Genomic DNA, 14,923 nt, shown 5'->3' on the forward strand with positions numbered 1-14,923 from the left:
TTGATTATCTTTCTAACGATAATTATTTGGTTTAAGAAGACAACATATTCCACCTCATTATCATTAAAAAGACAAAAAAAAAAAAAGAAAAAAAGAAGAGAAAGAGTTCTTAGGGCACATTTGACATTAGGAAGACACTGAGAATTTAGAATTCAAAAGATTCCTTGTTAGTAAATGTCCTTATCACCGAAAACAAGATAATCAAGTGTTGAGACGTGCCCTAATACATAACTTTCTTGAATGAGATTGTATAGTATAATATTTTTGTACTCTGCCATTTACTTAGACGGAGTAGACGAGCAGCTCGACTGCGACCCTTTACGCCGTCGTTGGTGGTGGTTTCTACCTCATAAACCATAATATCATAGCTTGAACCTCACCCCACCACCAACCCAATTTGTCTTGTTAACAAAAATAAAGTAAAAGTCAAATAGTCTCTGCTTTTTATCGTGCGGTACTATTAAAAGAGCTGCCTTTATTTGCTTTTTTTTTTTTTTTGTGTCTCTTTTCCTTTTCGTTTTCACTTTGCAAAGCGTTGCAGCTATCCAGAATTGACCTTACAAAGAGAGAACAAAAAAGAGGGATGAGAGACATGTATGTGGTCCCACCTCCTCCTGATCCGACTGCCGGAGCTACGGTGGACGCTGCTGTTACTGGTGACGATGAGGAGGATCAGCTCAGGACTTACCAGGCATGGAAAGGCAGTAATGTAAGCTAATTTCTAGTTTTGGATTCTGGGTTTTTGTCGAGGAAAGTGTGAGATTTTGTGAGAATGATGATAAAGATTGGATTTCGGGGTGTTTAAGAATGGAATAAAGGAGTTAAAAATGGATTTTTTTTTTTGGGGGGCTTAAGTTAGCAGTCAATTTGAGTTATTTATGCTCGCAACTTCTGTTTATGGCTCACTTGAGTAAATTATTTTGCAAGTAGTTGGCTTATTGTGAAATGGGTAGGGGTTGGTTTGTTTAATGAGTAACTGAATTTAGATTTCTTGCAGCTGTTGTTACTGCCGTGAATCAATTTTTTGGTTTGTGGTTAATGAAAAAATCACTTTCCAACATATCATGGCCTTTTCTGTTTCGTGATTCAAAGATGTGAAAAGCATAATGTAGATATTGCTACTATTTTTCGACATTTTTTTTTAAATATTATTATGCCATTGCGAGGGTTTTTTCTTTTATTCGTTCATGTTGACAATAGTTGATAATTGCATAATGCCACAGCTGGTTGTTTTGTATGCAGACTTTCTTGCTTCACGGGAGGCTTATTTTTGGACCAGATGCGAGATCTCTTCTGTTAACCATATTTCTTATTGTGGCTCCTGCTGCTATTTTCTGTGTCTTTGTAGCAAGAAAGCTGAAAGATGATTTTTCTCATCACTTGGGAATATCAATATTAGTCGTTGCTATCGTTCTGACATTACTAGTGAGTAGTCTTCCTTTCTTAAGTTCTGTAATTTTTTTTTCCTTCAATTTTTGTCCTTCCGCTTGCTGAAGCACCATATGCTTAACAATGAACTCCGCTAATTGTTATGATGAGTTTTTACAAAGCTTAAATAGATAGCAGTTCCCATCTTCTGACAATCACAGAGCCTTCATTTTAGTATTTTCCTTTAAAAGCAACCCAGTCGTTAACTGTTCTGTTTTTGAGGTCCTAGTATACGGGCTATTCTGTAACAATCAAGTTTAGTGCATAAATAAAGGTTATAAGGTGGCATATGCATATATCAATGACAGCATATAACTATGGCTTTAGTTTGTTGCTTCTGTTACTGTAGCATATTTACGCATCTATTGGCTGATAAAGAAATGAATTTTTGCAAGTTTGAAAATTTGTATGTGTTCAAGCGTGCCCCAAATGGATAACCTGAATTTCTGCTATAAGGATGTGAATTATGTTGAGACCTTAGTTGATCATCCTTACATAACATGAGTGCTTTATCCAGGAAACAACCATTCTGCTCTTGTTGCAATAGACCTTTTGGCGCATGTTAAAAGTGTCAACAGTGTGTCCTCTTTGGGGTTTCCTTACTTTTGGTGGGAAGGGGTGCGGGATTTCCCTTTGTCATGTGTTCTTCTCTGGATTCTTAACAAGTTAGACTGATCTCTTAATTTCAAACCTGAAAAGAGTTCTAGGACTGAATATGCAGTGTTTTCTGAAAATGTGCATATATGAGATTAAAATTTAGGATGCATACATGGAAATATAAAAAGGGACTAAATGTGACACTGGTATATAATAGGAAAGTGGATGCAGTTTCCATTGAGGATAAGTTCATGGAGGATCGTTTGTGATGATATGGTTACAGCAATGCTCTTTGGATGCACCAATGCAGAAGAGTGATTCAATTTAAGTAGCAGAATTAAAAGAGAAAAAGAGCTGGATCATAATCATTTGGGTTTGAAGTGATAAAAAGGTCATTTATCTCACAACATATTACTGAAAATTTGACCCTAAGCAACAAATTGAGAACAAGGTTCATACAACCAACCCAAACTAGTTTGAGGTTGCCACCTTGTTTGCACAAATGCTTTTATTTGATCATTAAAGTGTAGCGGAAGGAGTTGCTTGAAATACTAATTATAGAGGTTAGGTTGGCAGAAAGTTCTAACATAGTTCTGTGCTGTTAACTGATGAATGTATTTGTTCTTCCAGGATTTAACCCTTCTTCTACTAACGTCAGCAAGAGATCCTGGTATAATACCTCGTAATGCTCATCCTCCAGAGCCAGAAGGTTATGACTGGCCAACTCCACTTACTCCTGGCCAAACCCCACCTTTTCGTTTGCCACGCACAAAGGATGTTATCATCAATGGGATGACTGTGAAGACCAAGTACTGTGATACCTGCATGCTTTATAGGCCGCCACGCTGCTCTCACTGTTCCATATGCAATAACTGTGTGGAAAGATTTGATCATCACTGCCCTTGGGTTGGTCAGTGCATTGGACTGGTAATGATCATTCTTCTTTGTGACATTTCTTTACTCGTTAAATCTTAACTAGCTAGTGCCATCTCCAGAACAATGTTTTAGGAAAACATGAAATTTTCTGTCGTGCATTGAGCATGGTGTTTACTTGATTCCGATTGTTTGAATTGTCATTATCAACCATATTTGGATGTAGGCTCCCCATCAAAAGAAAGAGAAATTTACAAACTAAGTTGTTAATGAAATGCATGTTCAACAAGGGAAAATATGTGGCATCATTGTTGCATGGTGGAATGACACTAATTATTTGTGGGGTTAGCCGGTGTTTTGTTACTAAATATTTGAAGATAACCTTCCTGCTAAGTAGCTTCAAACTTCAAAGTGATCAAAATCCGAGATCACAAGATACTGTGTTAATATTGGAAAAATCCTTTGACATCCAAGGAGTGCATGGCCTTTTCTTTTCTTTTTTAAAGTATAACTGGACCAGTTGCAGAAGTAAAGGTCCTTAAAATGCCAAAAATAGCAAGTGGATATTCTTTTCAGTTATATTGAATTTTAGGAAGTGTGCCAGAATTAGTAAAATTTGTGTGCGTTCATTGATAATGTTCTGGAATGTGTCAATATTTGCCTAGGCTGCCCAATATACTGTTGGAGGATCTTTTGTAGCTAAACTCATTATCTTTCAGTTTGCTATCTAGCTAGTACTTGCACTGGCAAAATATTGACCTTTGCCATCACTTAAATTTGTTTATGTGATGATGATCATTCTCTGAGCTGGGATTTGTCTTTCTGGTTTTGGGTGCAGCGGAACTACCGGTTCTTCTTCATGTTTGTTTTCACCGCAACAATTCTTTGCATATATGTACATGCATTTTGCTGGGTCTACATTACAAGGATCATGAACAGTGAGGAGACATCAATTTGGAAAGCAATGTCCAAAGCTCCTGCTTCCATTGCACTACTAGTTTACACCTTTATTTCAGTTTGGTTTGTTGGTGGTCTTACCGTGTTCCATTCATATCTCATCAGTAAAAACCAGGTAATAAACTCTCCTTGTCAAGGCCTATTGAAATCAATAATGTGTCTCACTTTTAGTTTTATATCCTCATGTGTAAACTCTTTTATCACCTTCAGTTATTTCTTGTTGCATCCCTTCCATTGCCACTTGCTTTGCACTCTGCTTCTATAATAGATATATATTTGCCTAAAAAAACTGTTTCATTCTTCATGTTTAATGACATATTCTAGTTTACTCATATTTATTGCTTTTTTTTTTGCTGGCAGTCTACTTATGAGAACTTTAGATACCGGTATGATGGGCTAGCCAACCCATTTGACAAAGGTTTGATTGTGAACTTCATGGAGATATTTTGCTCTAGCATTCATCCATCTAAGAACAATTTCAGGGCAAAAGTTCCAAAGGAAAACACCATTCCACCTAGAATGGTAGCTAGTAGTTTTGTCAGTTCAGGGGTGGGAAAATCTGCTGGTGATGTAGAGATGGGGAGGAAGCCAGTCTGGGATGAGGCTGCAGGGGATGCGGATGATTATGATGGAACAATAAGAAATGATGACAGTCTACATGGGGGTCGTGGATTGACTGATTTCTCACCAGATTTAAGCAGGATCCTTCCGCCACAGGGTATGGAAGGGCGTAGCGTCATGCATTCCAGACGATCAAGTTTGGGGAGAAAAAGTGGCAGTTGGGATATATCACCTGATCTTGCTTCAACGGCTGGAATGGGGGAATCAGAGCGGCCGGCTTGTGGCATTGGTGACAACTTGACATCAGATGCTCAGCAGTCAAAGAGGCATACAAAGTTGTAAAATGAAAAGAAGATATGATTGTACAGAACAAGGAAGGAAAAAAAGAAAAAAGAATGATATGTTTCTATCGTATTGGCTGGCCGTTAATGCTCTTGGTCCCTCACGTTATCTACCTTCTCCCCCATGTATAATGATCTGTTTCAATGGGTTTACCGTTTTAGGCCGTTGTAATTTTTCCAAAACCAGTTGTGCATTTGGTGAGTATAAGTGATTGCTATATATTTTATGTTTTGCAATATCGACCAATCCCTGCACGGTTGTTGTAATAATCGTCTTGTTTTGCTAGATTTTGGAAGGGAAAGATTGAGCATGAGCTCTTGTCGTCGGAGCCCTCTGTTTAGAACGTAGAAGAGGTGCCTGGCTAACTCAGCCACATCAAAGTGTTTGTTAAGCTTTCTATGATTTGCCACCGTTGGTTCTTTAAACCATTTGTGATAAACACTGACTGAACTTGCACAGTCGGGGCTGGCTTCACTTGAAAGAACATACTAAACAACTTTCAGAAGTTCGCAACAGTTTCCATTCTTGGCCGCATGAATTCTTATGTTAAATGATTTACCTGTATTTGAAGGAGCTATCACTGCTCACGAATTCAATGCAATTTACAAATCACAAGTCATAAATATTATGAAAGCACACTGTTCTTATTTGATACGAGGAAGGGTACAGCTAGTGTAATTAACCAATGGCAGAAGCTAAAGCACAGCTGCATCCTGCAAACCAATACAGTAGGCCAATTCTCCATGAAGTTAGTTCATGGACTGGAAGCGCTTCATAATGATGAGACTCATATCCATATAACTTCGAGCACAGTTAGAGAGGCAAGATGATTCACTTGAGCTTAATTTGCTCCCAGGTGTACTCGTGATGCATTTGTCCCAGCATGCACTTGTAAGCTTTGCCACCATCTCATTAACCATAGCTCTTTCCTTCTCTTCCTGAAAAATTAAAAAAAAAAATCATTCCAAAATGAGAATCACATGCATAATTGTAAAATATCGAAGTTCCAGCAGAAAATAACGACCACCCCCGATTCATTACTGCCTTAAGATACTCAAATTACAAGGCGACAGTCCCCTCAAATTTTCTCCACTCTAAGCAAATATGCAATGATTACACACAAAATAGTATAATTACCTATTCAATTAAATCCATGATAGCCAAGTGATAGTTCTGAAGACTTTACAAAGCAAATCAAATCATTAAAACCACAACAGCACCTTCCCTAAAATAGAAACAAGAACCAACAACAAGCAGTACTATACTAGGAAAGTCGATAAGAATATCATCTAAAATAATAAACCAGAAATTTACTTTCAAAAAATTAACTTTACTCATCAAATCAGCAAACAATCCTTAGCAGAAGATTTCCCACTAACCCCATCACCCAAATTATCAAACCATATCAAATATCCGATCAAGTTTGAGTCTTTCAGCAAAAGCAGCTAAATACACAACAAAGATTTAAGGTAAAATTATGATAACCAGACAGCTAACCAATGAACTAATAATAATGACCAAAAATATGAGACCTTCAATGATTAAAAAAACAAAACCATATTCTTACCAAGAAAATAGAAACACCAAGTGTAAATCTTTTAAAAAATAAAGCTCAAGAATGTAAAGTTAGGAAGCTGTGAAAAGGGCAAGAGGGACTCTAAACTTACAGAGAGAAATCGTTCCAGTTCAGGTGAATTAAGTGCTGAAGGATCCATTTTTTAGTTGCTTCTTTGATTTTTCTTTCTAGGCCTAAAACCCTGCTTCTAATTTGACGACCGCTTCTTTCAAAAACCCTAAGCTAGGGTTGCTCTTTGGTACCAAAAAAGAAAAAGAACAAAAAGATAGCAAGAATTTAAAAAATGTTTCTTGGGCTTGGGTCCAATGGACTACCAAAATATACTTTCTTGTTGCAAGTTTTTTCGAAACTCATGTTATCCATTTATAACCAAAAGATCTAAAACATTTTTTTCCTTACTAATTTTTTAAGTATACGTTTAATTATTATTTTAAAATAAAATATACAAAATAATTAATTTTTATAATAATTTATTTCTAAAAGAAATATGTTTTAAATGTTGAGATAGTAACCTTCACTATCTTCATCTCTTTGATCATTTTGGGATAGCAAGTAAACAATATCTTAAATATTTGTTGATGCTAAGTTCCATAAAATTTATTGGTTTTAATTATAGTTTCATCAAATGTGAAAATTAATCTCAAGATATTTCTAATTTGTAAAATAGAAAAGAATTAATAATAATTAATTAGTTTTGGCAAAATAAACCAAGGTTGTATGGGGAGACTTTTACATGAACAAGGCTACATATGTGTATGAGATTAGTCTTAATTCATAGGTGTAATGAATCCATGGTGATAAAAAGGTGGGAATACACATGGAGAGTAGAGATTTTATGGGATTTTGACCATTAGACTTGAGCAATACGATTAAGCAAGTGTTTGACTTTTTTGTTATTGTTCATAACATGGATCCAATTTCCTGATTAATCAAAGCTTATATTTATGAAAAAAAGCAAGCAAGAAAGCTATAAACTAACCATTTGTATAGCCCAAGAAGCAACCAAGATGATAAAGTGGGCTGCACATTCATGGAGCGAAAAGCATGCTAGCTGCAGCAAGATCACACATAAACAAAATTTTCTTCTGCATTAAGCATTGCCTTTTTCGACAATCAAGCAATTACTAAATTGGCAATTGAATCTCGATAGAGGGAGGCTGCATGCATGATCGTCAACATTCTGACCAAAAAATGGTAAAAGAAGCTATGCTCTTTCTGATCTCACACATAGTTGTTCATCTTTACACCCTAATATATAATATTCCTGAAAGCAATTGGTTCAAAATTAACTATATGATATTAGGGAAAGGGAAAAATGTACCCTCCAACTACTGCACTATTATTGATTAAGTCCCCAGCAAACCATTTTCCCAATCAAAGCCATCATCTAATTACACCTTACTCGGTTTTACCCACAAATCCAATTAATTGTTTTCTTAAATTTCCAAGATCCAAACATTGGAATTACCTTTTGAGTCCTAAGGTGGAGATAATTTTTAAAAATTAAACAATTACAAATACTAAAATAAAAGTCATTTTAAGTTATTGAGGAAGTAATTCACTATTAGATTAGAAAGTTTGTACTCCACTTGTACTCAAGAGTTTCCCTTTACCCTACACATTTTCATCTTATATTAATACATCTATAAGAAATATATATTTTTTTCTTATTAATGTTGTGTTAAGAATATTTGTCTCTCATTAATATTTATATAATGATATTTATTACTCATTAATACATGTGTAAGATATATTTGTCTTTTATTAATGTTACAAGGGTGAATGACTTTTCATCCTTCTCATTCAAGTAAAATAATAAGATTCATGAGGTATAAATACCTCTTGAATCATCCAGATAAAAGGTTCAAGATTTTTCAATTCTCAATAAATATAAACATAACACAACTATTTCTTACAAAACATCATTTATATAACAAAACAAGAACAAATAATCTTGTTTTTAGAATTTAATATTGTTTTGCATATTTATTGAATATTCTCTCTACAAAGATACTAAAACTGTTTTGCAGGTACTAGGTTTTTGATATCAAGCCACTACCTTTCTTAATTATTAAAAAATAAATCAAATAGCAAGAATATTTGATCAAATATATTATCGAATCACTAAAATAACTATATTCCTTAAGAACTTGGATTTTGAAACATCTTCAACGGTATCCACCGCAAGGTTAAATTGACATGCAAATGAATTTGAAAATCATCTTTATCATAAAGCTCAAAGAAAAGAAACATGTAGTGCGGTTACTAACATAGCCTAACCTAGAAAGAAACAATCATGAAAAAAAGAAATTGCTAATTAAACCCACTCGTCGAAGTTGTGATGGGAAGAATAAAAGATGGTGGGAAGCAAGGCTTGACATATAAATAATATATATACACATGAAAGGATTGCAGCCTCAGAAGGTCAAAAAAAATTACGTGTTTATTTAGGAAAGCAATGGCTAGCAACAAAGTACACAAATTAAAAGTCTTTGCGACACATGGAAAGAAAAAGGCGACATCTTCGCAGTGAAGGAAAGTACCAATTCTCATGTCCTACTTATTTAGGAAACGATCTCCTTCATTGAATTGACTTTATATCCTTTTAAAGGATTTTGCTTTATATGATTTTTTTTTTTATTTACGTGGGTGTCCGGGCCAGCTTGCGCGCACCACGACTAATTCCACGGCTCACTGAACATCCTGCAAACCCAGTGAGCATGTAAGACACCGTGGGGATGACAGGCGTGCACAGTGAGGTTTGAACCCAGGATGCAAAGGAAGGGAACAAGTCCCTTCAACCGCTGGGCCAATACCTCAAGTGCGCTTTATATAATTTTTGATATTATAGTATTGTGGTTGTTGTTTAAAATATTTTTTATATAAAAATATTTTTTAAAAATTTATTTTTAACATCAATATATTATAACTATTCAAAATCATTAAAAATATTAATTCAAAATAAAAAAACTCTAATCTTTTATTATAAAAAAACAAACACTATTTTAATTTTATAATAACGAGACTTTTATTGGTTTTCTTCAAGACCCAACTCATTAAAATCTTTCAACAATTCATGCATGGACATTCATCTCTCTTGCAAAATAGGAAAGAGGAACGCCATGTGTTTGTTTCCAAGTCTCGTCTTTGCTATCCTTTTATTTTTATTTTTATTTTTATATTCAACAAAAAGAAAAACATTAATTCCCTAACAAATTTAGCAAATACACGTAAGAAAAGGAAAAAGAAGCCATGTGGGCTCGTTAAAACACCTTATAATTAACAAGAATTGATGGCTACAGTGTCTGTGCATAAGCTAAATTTATCCATTCTGGAAAGTGAAGACTCGAGGCTCTTTAGCATTGAGGTTCCTTTTCTTATATATATCTATATTGAAAAAAGAAAAAAAAGTGCTTAAAGTCTCAAAATCCAGAGCCACTAGCTACAAGAAAAAAAGGACTTCGATCGAGGTGGAAGAAAAGTAGAAGCAATACAAGAAAGGAAACGGGTAAGAAATCATTTTGTAGCTTTGCAATTCACTTCGAGAAGTTAAAAGATCATTTGCCTTGGCATGGTGTCTTAGTAGTGCAATGGCAGGAAAGGTTACGAATTATTTTCCTCTTAAGACATTTTGTTATATCTCTTTGCTGCATTCATCGGGTGCAACACAAAATGCCCAGAGCTGAGCTTCAAAATATATATATATATTTTGTTAATTTCCTGGTTTTCACTCTCGTATATAAAATAAGTAAGGACAATAATATCGTGGCAGAACCAGAATATTTTAAATAAAAAAACAAATTAATTAACAAATACTATATTATATAGATATACATCAAAAATCAATTTGAAACAAATATACTAACTCATATAAAATAAAATAAATTTAAAAATACTTTTAAAATGAGAAAACTTATATTATAATTATTCTCTTTAAGTTTTTTATAATAATAAAATTTAGTTCAGTTACATATAATAATTCTAAATCTTCCATATGAAATTCATAATAAATTACAAATTAATTCATCAAAACTCATTTCACATTCCATTGCCATATAGCATGTTGTACATAATGCACGGATATGAATCAATATTGATAGTTTGAATTTATCATGATAGATCATTTAAAAAAATAGTTTTTTTTTTTTTAAAAAAAACTAACCTTTAATATTGCAAATATCAATCTTTATTCATTGACAACAATTGATATGTTTGCTTATTCATTTCATGAAAATTTTAATTCCATATCATAACTAATTCAATTAAAATTGATATAATCTTTAATTAATTTAAAATAATTAAATCGATACTTATTATTAAAAAAAATTAAAAAAAATTTAAGGGGCAACTGCCCATAAATCTCCTATGTTACATGTGCCTCGATCATCTTAATTCAATCCTTCGTATACATATATTAATGTCCATTTACAAAATAAAGGAGGAAAAGAAAAAAGACGATAGAAGAAGCAGGTGCGGGTGCTATTAATTATTCACAATCTTAGAAAAAAAGGGATTTAATTATGGCTGAATATTGAAAATTTAAGCAGAGACTAAAGAACAATAACGAGAAGGGTTGCAGAGAATTGTGTATATATTATTTGAATGTTCTGTTGTACTGAAATACAACAACTATATATATACACAAGAATATGAGTTGGTTTAGGAATGAAATATGACAGATATGTAATGGAATATTACACAGATACGTTTGATATGGTTGCTAATATTGTGCAGGGCAAATCTCTTACAATCAAGGAAATCCTGTATGGCTGTCTTGTAATCACGCTAACACCCTCCCTCAAACTCAAGGTGGTATAGTAGATGCTATCTTTAGTTTGCGCAAGAGATCCTGAAAACGACCTGGAAGAAGTGTTTAAGTGAAGATATCAGCTGTTTGTTGTTCAGAGGAGACAAAAACCAATCTTATGGTGCCATGAGAAACATGATGTCGTACAAAATGACAATCAATCTCGATGTGTTTTGTACGCTCATGAAATATATTATTATGAGAAATTTGTATAGCACTTCTATTATCACAATGAAGCATAGTGGCAGAAGAATATGGAACACCCATGTTAGTTAATAGCCACTGCAACCAAAGTAGTTCAGAGGAAGCATCTGCAATAGCACGATATTCAGATTCGACACTAGAGCGAGCAACAACAATTTGCTTTTTACTACGCCAAAAGATTAGAGAATTACCCAGGAAAAAACAATATCCAGTTGTAGACCGACGATCAGTTGGATCTCTACCCCGATCAGCATCAGAGTAGCCAGACAACACCAATAAAGAGTTGGCAGAGAAGTGTAAACCATAAAAGAGAGTGCCTTTAAGATAACGAAGTATCCGAAGCATTGCAGAGAAGTGAGTGGAGCGAGGGGCAGACATGAACTGACTTACTAAATGAACAACATATGAGATGTCAGGTCGGGTAGCAGTGAGATAGACAAGACTCCCAACAAGTTGTCGATACAAAGTAGGATCAGCAAGAGGAGTGCCATCTAGAGGTGTAAGTTTGCAATTGACTTCCAGGGGCGTGGACTCTGTTTTGGTGTCAGTGATGCCAGCACGAGAAAGTAAATTAGATGCATACTTGGCTTGTGACAAGTAATAGTCTTCAAAAGATTTAGAAACTTCAAAACCCAGAAAATAGTTAAGATGACCAAGATCTTTCATCTCAAAGTGCTGATTAAAATGGTGTTGAACTTCGAAAATACCAGAAGCATCATCTCCTGTTATTATCATATCATCAACATATATTAAGAGAAGAACAACACCACGATCAATTCGTCGAATGAACAATGCAAAATCATGAGAACTAGAAAGAAAGCCAAACTGAGCAAAAGTGGAACTGAATTTGGCAAACCAAGCCTCAGGGGCTTGTTTTAATCCATACAAGGCTTTCTAAAGTTTACAAACTTTATGAGGAGCATGATAACCAGGAGGAGGAAGCATATAAACTTCTTATGTTAAATCGCCATGAAGGAAGGCATTTTTAACATCCATTTGAAATAGCTTCCACTTTCGGGCTGCAGCAATAGCTAATAGACTACGAACATATGTTAACCGAGCTACAGGAGCAAAGCTTTCTTCATAGTCGATACCACACTCTTAAGTGTATCCTTTAGCAACCAAACGAGCATTATAACGCTCAATATTTCCATCGGAACGAGTCTTAATTTTGTAAACCCATTTGCAGCCAACAGGTGTCTTGTTAGGAGGAAGATTAACTAAGTCCCAAGTATGAGTTTTCTCCAAAGCCTGAAGTTCCTCACTCATAGCGTGCTGCCAAAGAGGGTAAGTACTTGCCTCTCGATAAGACTGAGGCTCATGAAGAGTAGCAATAGCAGAATAACAATGAAAATCTACAAGAGAATGAGGAGTTTCTCTTACCCGAGTGGAACGACGAAGAGGATTGACAGGAGTAGGGGTAGGGACAGGTGCAAGATCAATAGCTGGTATAGATTCAGGAGGATCATGCATGTGGTAAAGAGTTATTAGTGAGTGCATCAGAATCACCTGGATTAGGACTTGGAAACAAATCAAAGGAGGAATTAGTGAAGAAGGAAGAGTCAGTTTGGACAGAGTGGTGAAACTTGGAAAGAGAAGAGAACATGGTGGTTTCCCAAAAGACAACATGACGAGAGATACGTAATCTATTGGAAATAGGATCCTAACATCGAAAACCTTTTTGTTCATTCCCATAACCAAGCAAACAACACAGACGGGCTCGGGGTTGTAATTTTGTATGTTCATGAGGTTGTAAAAGCACGAAACAAGCACATCCAAAAGGTTTAACAACAGAATAGTCAGGAGGCTGACCAAACAATTTTTTAAAAGGAGATAAATTATGAAGAATTGAAGTGGGGAGCCGGTTACTAGTATAGACAACATTAAGAGCCGCTTCCCCCCAAAATTTTTCAGGACAGGATGCTGAAAGTAGAAAAGCACATACAGAATCAAGGATATGGCAATGCTTTCGCTTGGCTCTACTATTCTGTTGTGAGGTATGAGGACAAGAACGTTGAACCACAATACCTTGCTTATTCAAGAACTGAAGTAAGGAAGAATCTCTATATTCCATGGCATTATCTGTTTTAAGAATTTTTATGGCATAAGAAAAGTGAGTTTTAACCATATTAGCGAAGGTAATGTATATTTGTGGTAGCTCAAAACGATGTTTCAGAAAATATATCCAGGTAAAACGAGAATGATCATAAATAAATAACACAAAATATCGAAAACCATTGACAGACGGGACAAGAGAAGGACCCCAAATGTCAGAATGTATTAAGCTAAAAGGACTATTTGAAATAGAGACATTATTGGAAAAAGACAAGGTAGGTTGTTTTGCAAGCTGACAATGTAAATAATTGAATGACTCAAGCTTAGTAGATCCTAATAATCCACAAGAAATTAAAGGTTGAATTTTGCTAGCTGAGGCATGTCCAAGTTGAAGATGCCATTGGTGAATGGAAGAATTTGTGGTTGTAGCAGCATACATAAATTTTTGAGGTAAGTGAAGTGATGCAAGCTCAAATAGTCGAACCACTTTACGACCCATTCCAAAAATCTGTCCCGTTTATGAATCCTGTACCTGAGCACCAAAGAAAGAGAAGATAACTGTTAGTTCTTTCTCATACAACTAACCAACTGAGATAAGATTGAGTGTCAGATTAGGAATATGATACATTTCAGGAAGACTAAGATTGGGGGTAGTTACATGACCAGTATGAGTAATGGTCATTTGAGTACCATTTGCAGTATAGATTGGTGGTAAGGAAGAAACAGGTGTTTTAGAGGACAAAAAATTAATATTAGTGGCCATATGGTTACAACACGTAGAGTCAAAAAACCAAGAAGAGTTACCCGGAGTAGCAGACATGGCAGTAGAGGATTTGAAAGAGATAACCTGTTTAACCATTGCATCAAGATCAATCATAGTGACGAAAGTGGAACCTTCAGTAGCAGCAGCAACAGTAACAAAGGAAGAGTTAGGCTTTGACATGATTTTAGGTTTAGAAAACCCACCTTTTGGTCTTCGAGGACGTGTGGGACAGTGTTCAAGAATATGGCCAAAGGTATGACAATATCTGCATTCTACAGTAGGGCAAGTAACAAAAACATGACCCATTTTATGACAATTCTTACATATCTGATTGCTAAATTTCTGATGTAAGGACCAAGTAGTTGCAAGAGCTATATCAAATTGAGGACATTTATCTAGATTGAGACGAGTCTCTTCAAAAATAATCTCTTGAATAGCAGTGTTTAATGAAGGGAGTGGATATCGATGTAGAAGAGATGCTCGAACAGATTCATATATAGGTCGTAAAGCCATGAGTACTTGAATGAGATGCAAATGATCCTCATTAATGCTGGCTTGAGATATTTGATTCCAAATTGGTTGGACTTGAGCAAGGAAATCATTAACAGATTGACCTGATCCTTGTTTGAGACTATGTAGTGTAGTCCACAACTAATAATAGTGAGCAAGTCCAGTGGTTTGATACCGATTAGCCAAGAAATCCCAGATTTCTTTGGTAGAGTCATAATCTGCAAATTGTATGTGAATGGTTGGTACTGAG

The 14,923-nt window shown here is 35.1% G+C and overlaps 2 protein-coding genes across 3 annotated transcripts; one reads left to right on the forward strand and one right to left on the reverse strand.

Moving 5' to 3' along the window:
* Positions 1–226: 226 nt before the first annotated feature.
* On the forward strand, positions 227–5,086 carry LOC118044640 (probable protein S-acyltransferase 7). 2 transcript variants are annotated; one of them, XR_012167529.1, is made up of 6 exons: positions 227–709; positions 1,243–1,425; positions 2,656–2,952; positions 3,737–3,970; positions 4,216–4,955; positions 5,045–5,086. XR_012167529.1 is itself a non-coding variant. In XM_035053045.2 (5 exons), the coding sequence occupies exons 1-5, from the start codon at positions 584–586 to the stop codon at positions 4,756–4,758; spliced, it is 1,383 nt and encodes a 460-aa protein (XP_034908936.1). In that variant the 5' UTR covers positions 227–583; the 3' UTR covers positions 4,759–4,994. The 2 variants fall into 2 exon arrangements, 1 of the variants encoding a protein (XP_034908936.1); XM_035053045.2 differs by lacking the exon at positions 5,045–5,086 and having other exon boundaries at positions 4,216–4,994.
* Positions 5,087–5,381: 295 nt separating this feature from the next.
* On the reverse strand, positions 5,382–6,586 carry LOC118044641 (mitochondrial import inner membrane translocase subunit TIM8). The gene is made up of 2 exons (XM_035053046.2): positions 6,426–6,586; positions 5,382–5,696 (listed from the first exon to the last, which is right to left on the reverse strand). The coding sequence occupies exons 1-2, from the start codon at positions 6,471–6,473 to the stop codon at positions 5,508–5,510; spliced, it is 237 nt and encodes a 78-aa protein (XP_034908937.1). The 5' UTR covers positions 6,474–6,586; the 3' UTR covers positions 5,382–5,507.
* Between the last annotated feature and the right edge of the window lie 8,337 nt (positions 6,587–14,923).

This window comes from Populus alba, chromosome 12 (assembly GCF_005239225.2).
Source record: "Populus alba chromosome 12, ASM523922v2, whole genome shotgun sequence".
Taxonomy (NCBI): Eukaryota; Viridiplantae; Streptophyta; class Magnoliopsida; order Malpighiales; family Salicaceae; genus Populus; species Populus alba.

What these genes read in the sequence shown, in the direction of transcription:
- LOC118044640 (XM_035053045.2), top strand. Translation starts at nt 584, where the DNA reads ATGAGAGACATGTATGTGGTCCCACCTCCTCCTGATCCGACTGCCGGA. An exon ending in AGGCATGGAAAGGCAGTAAT is followed by an intron (nt 710 to 1,242) that starts GTAAGCTAATTT and finishes TTTTGTATGCAG; the next exon opens with ACTTTCTTGCTTCACGGGAG. An exon ending in ATCTCATCAGTAAAAACCAG is followed by an intron (nt 3,971 to 4,215) that starts GTAATAAACTCT and finishes TTTTGCTGGCAG; the next exon opens with TCTACTTATGAGAACTTTAG.
- LOC118044641 (XM_035053046.2), bottom strand. Translation starts at nt 6,473, where the DNA reads ATGGATCCTTCAGCACTTAATTCACCTGAACTGGAACGATTTCTCTCT. An exon ending in AACTGGAACGATTTCTCTCT is followed by an intron (nt 5,697 to 6,425) that starts GTAAGTTTAGAG and finishes TTAATTTTTCAG; the next exon opens with GAAGAGAAGGAAAGAGCTAT.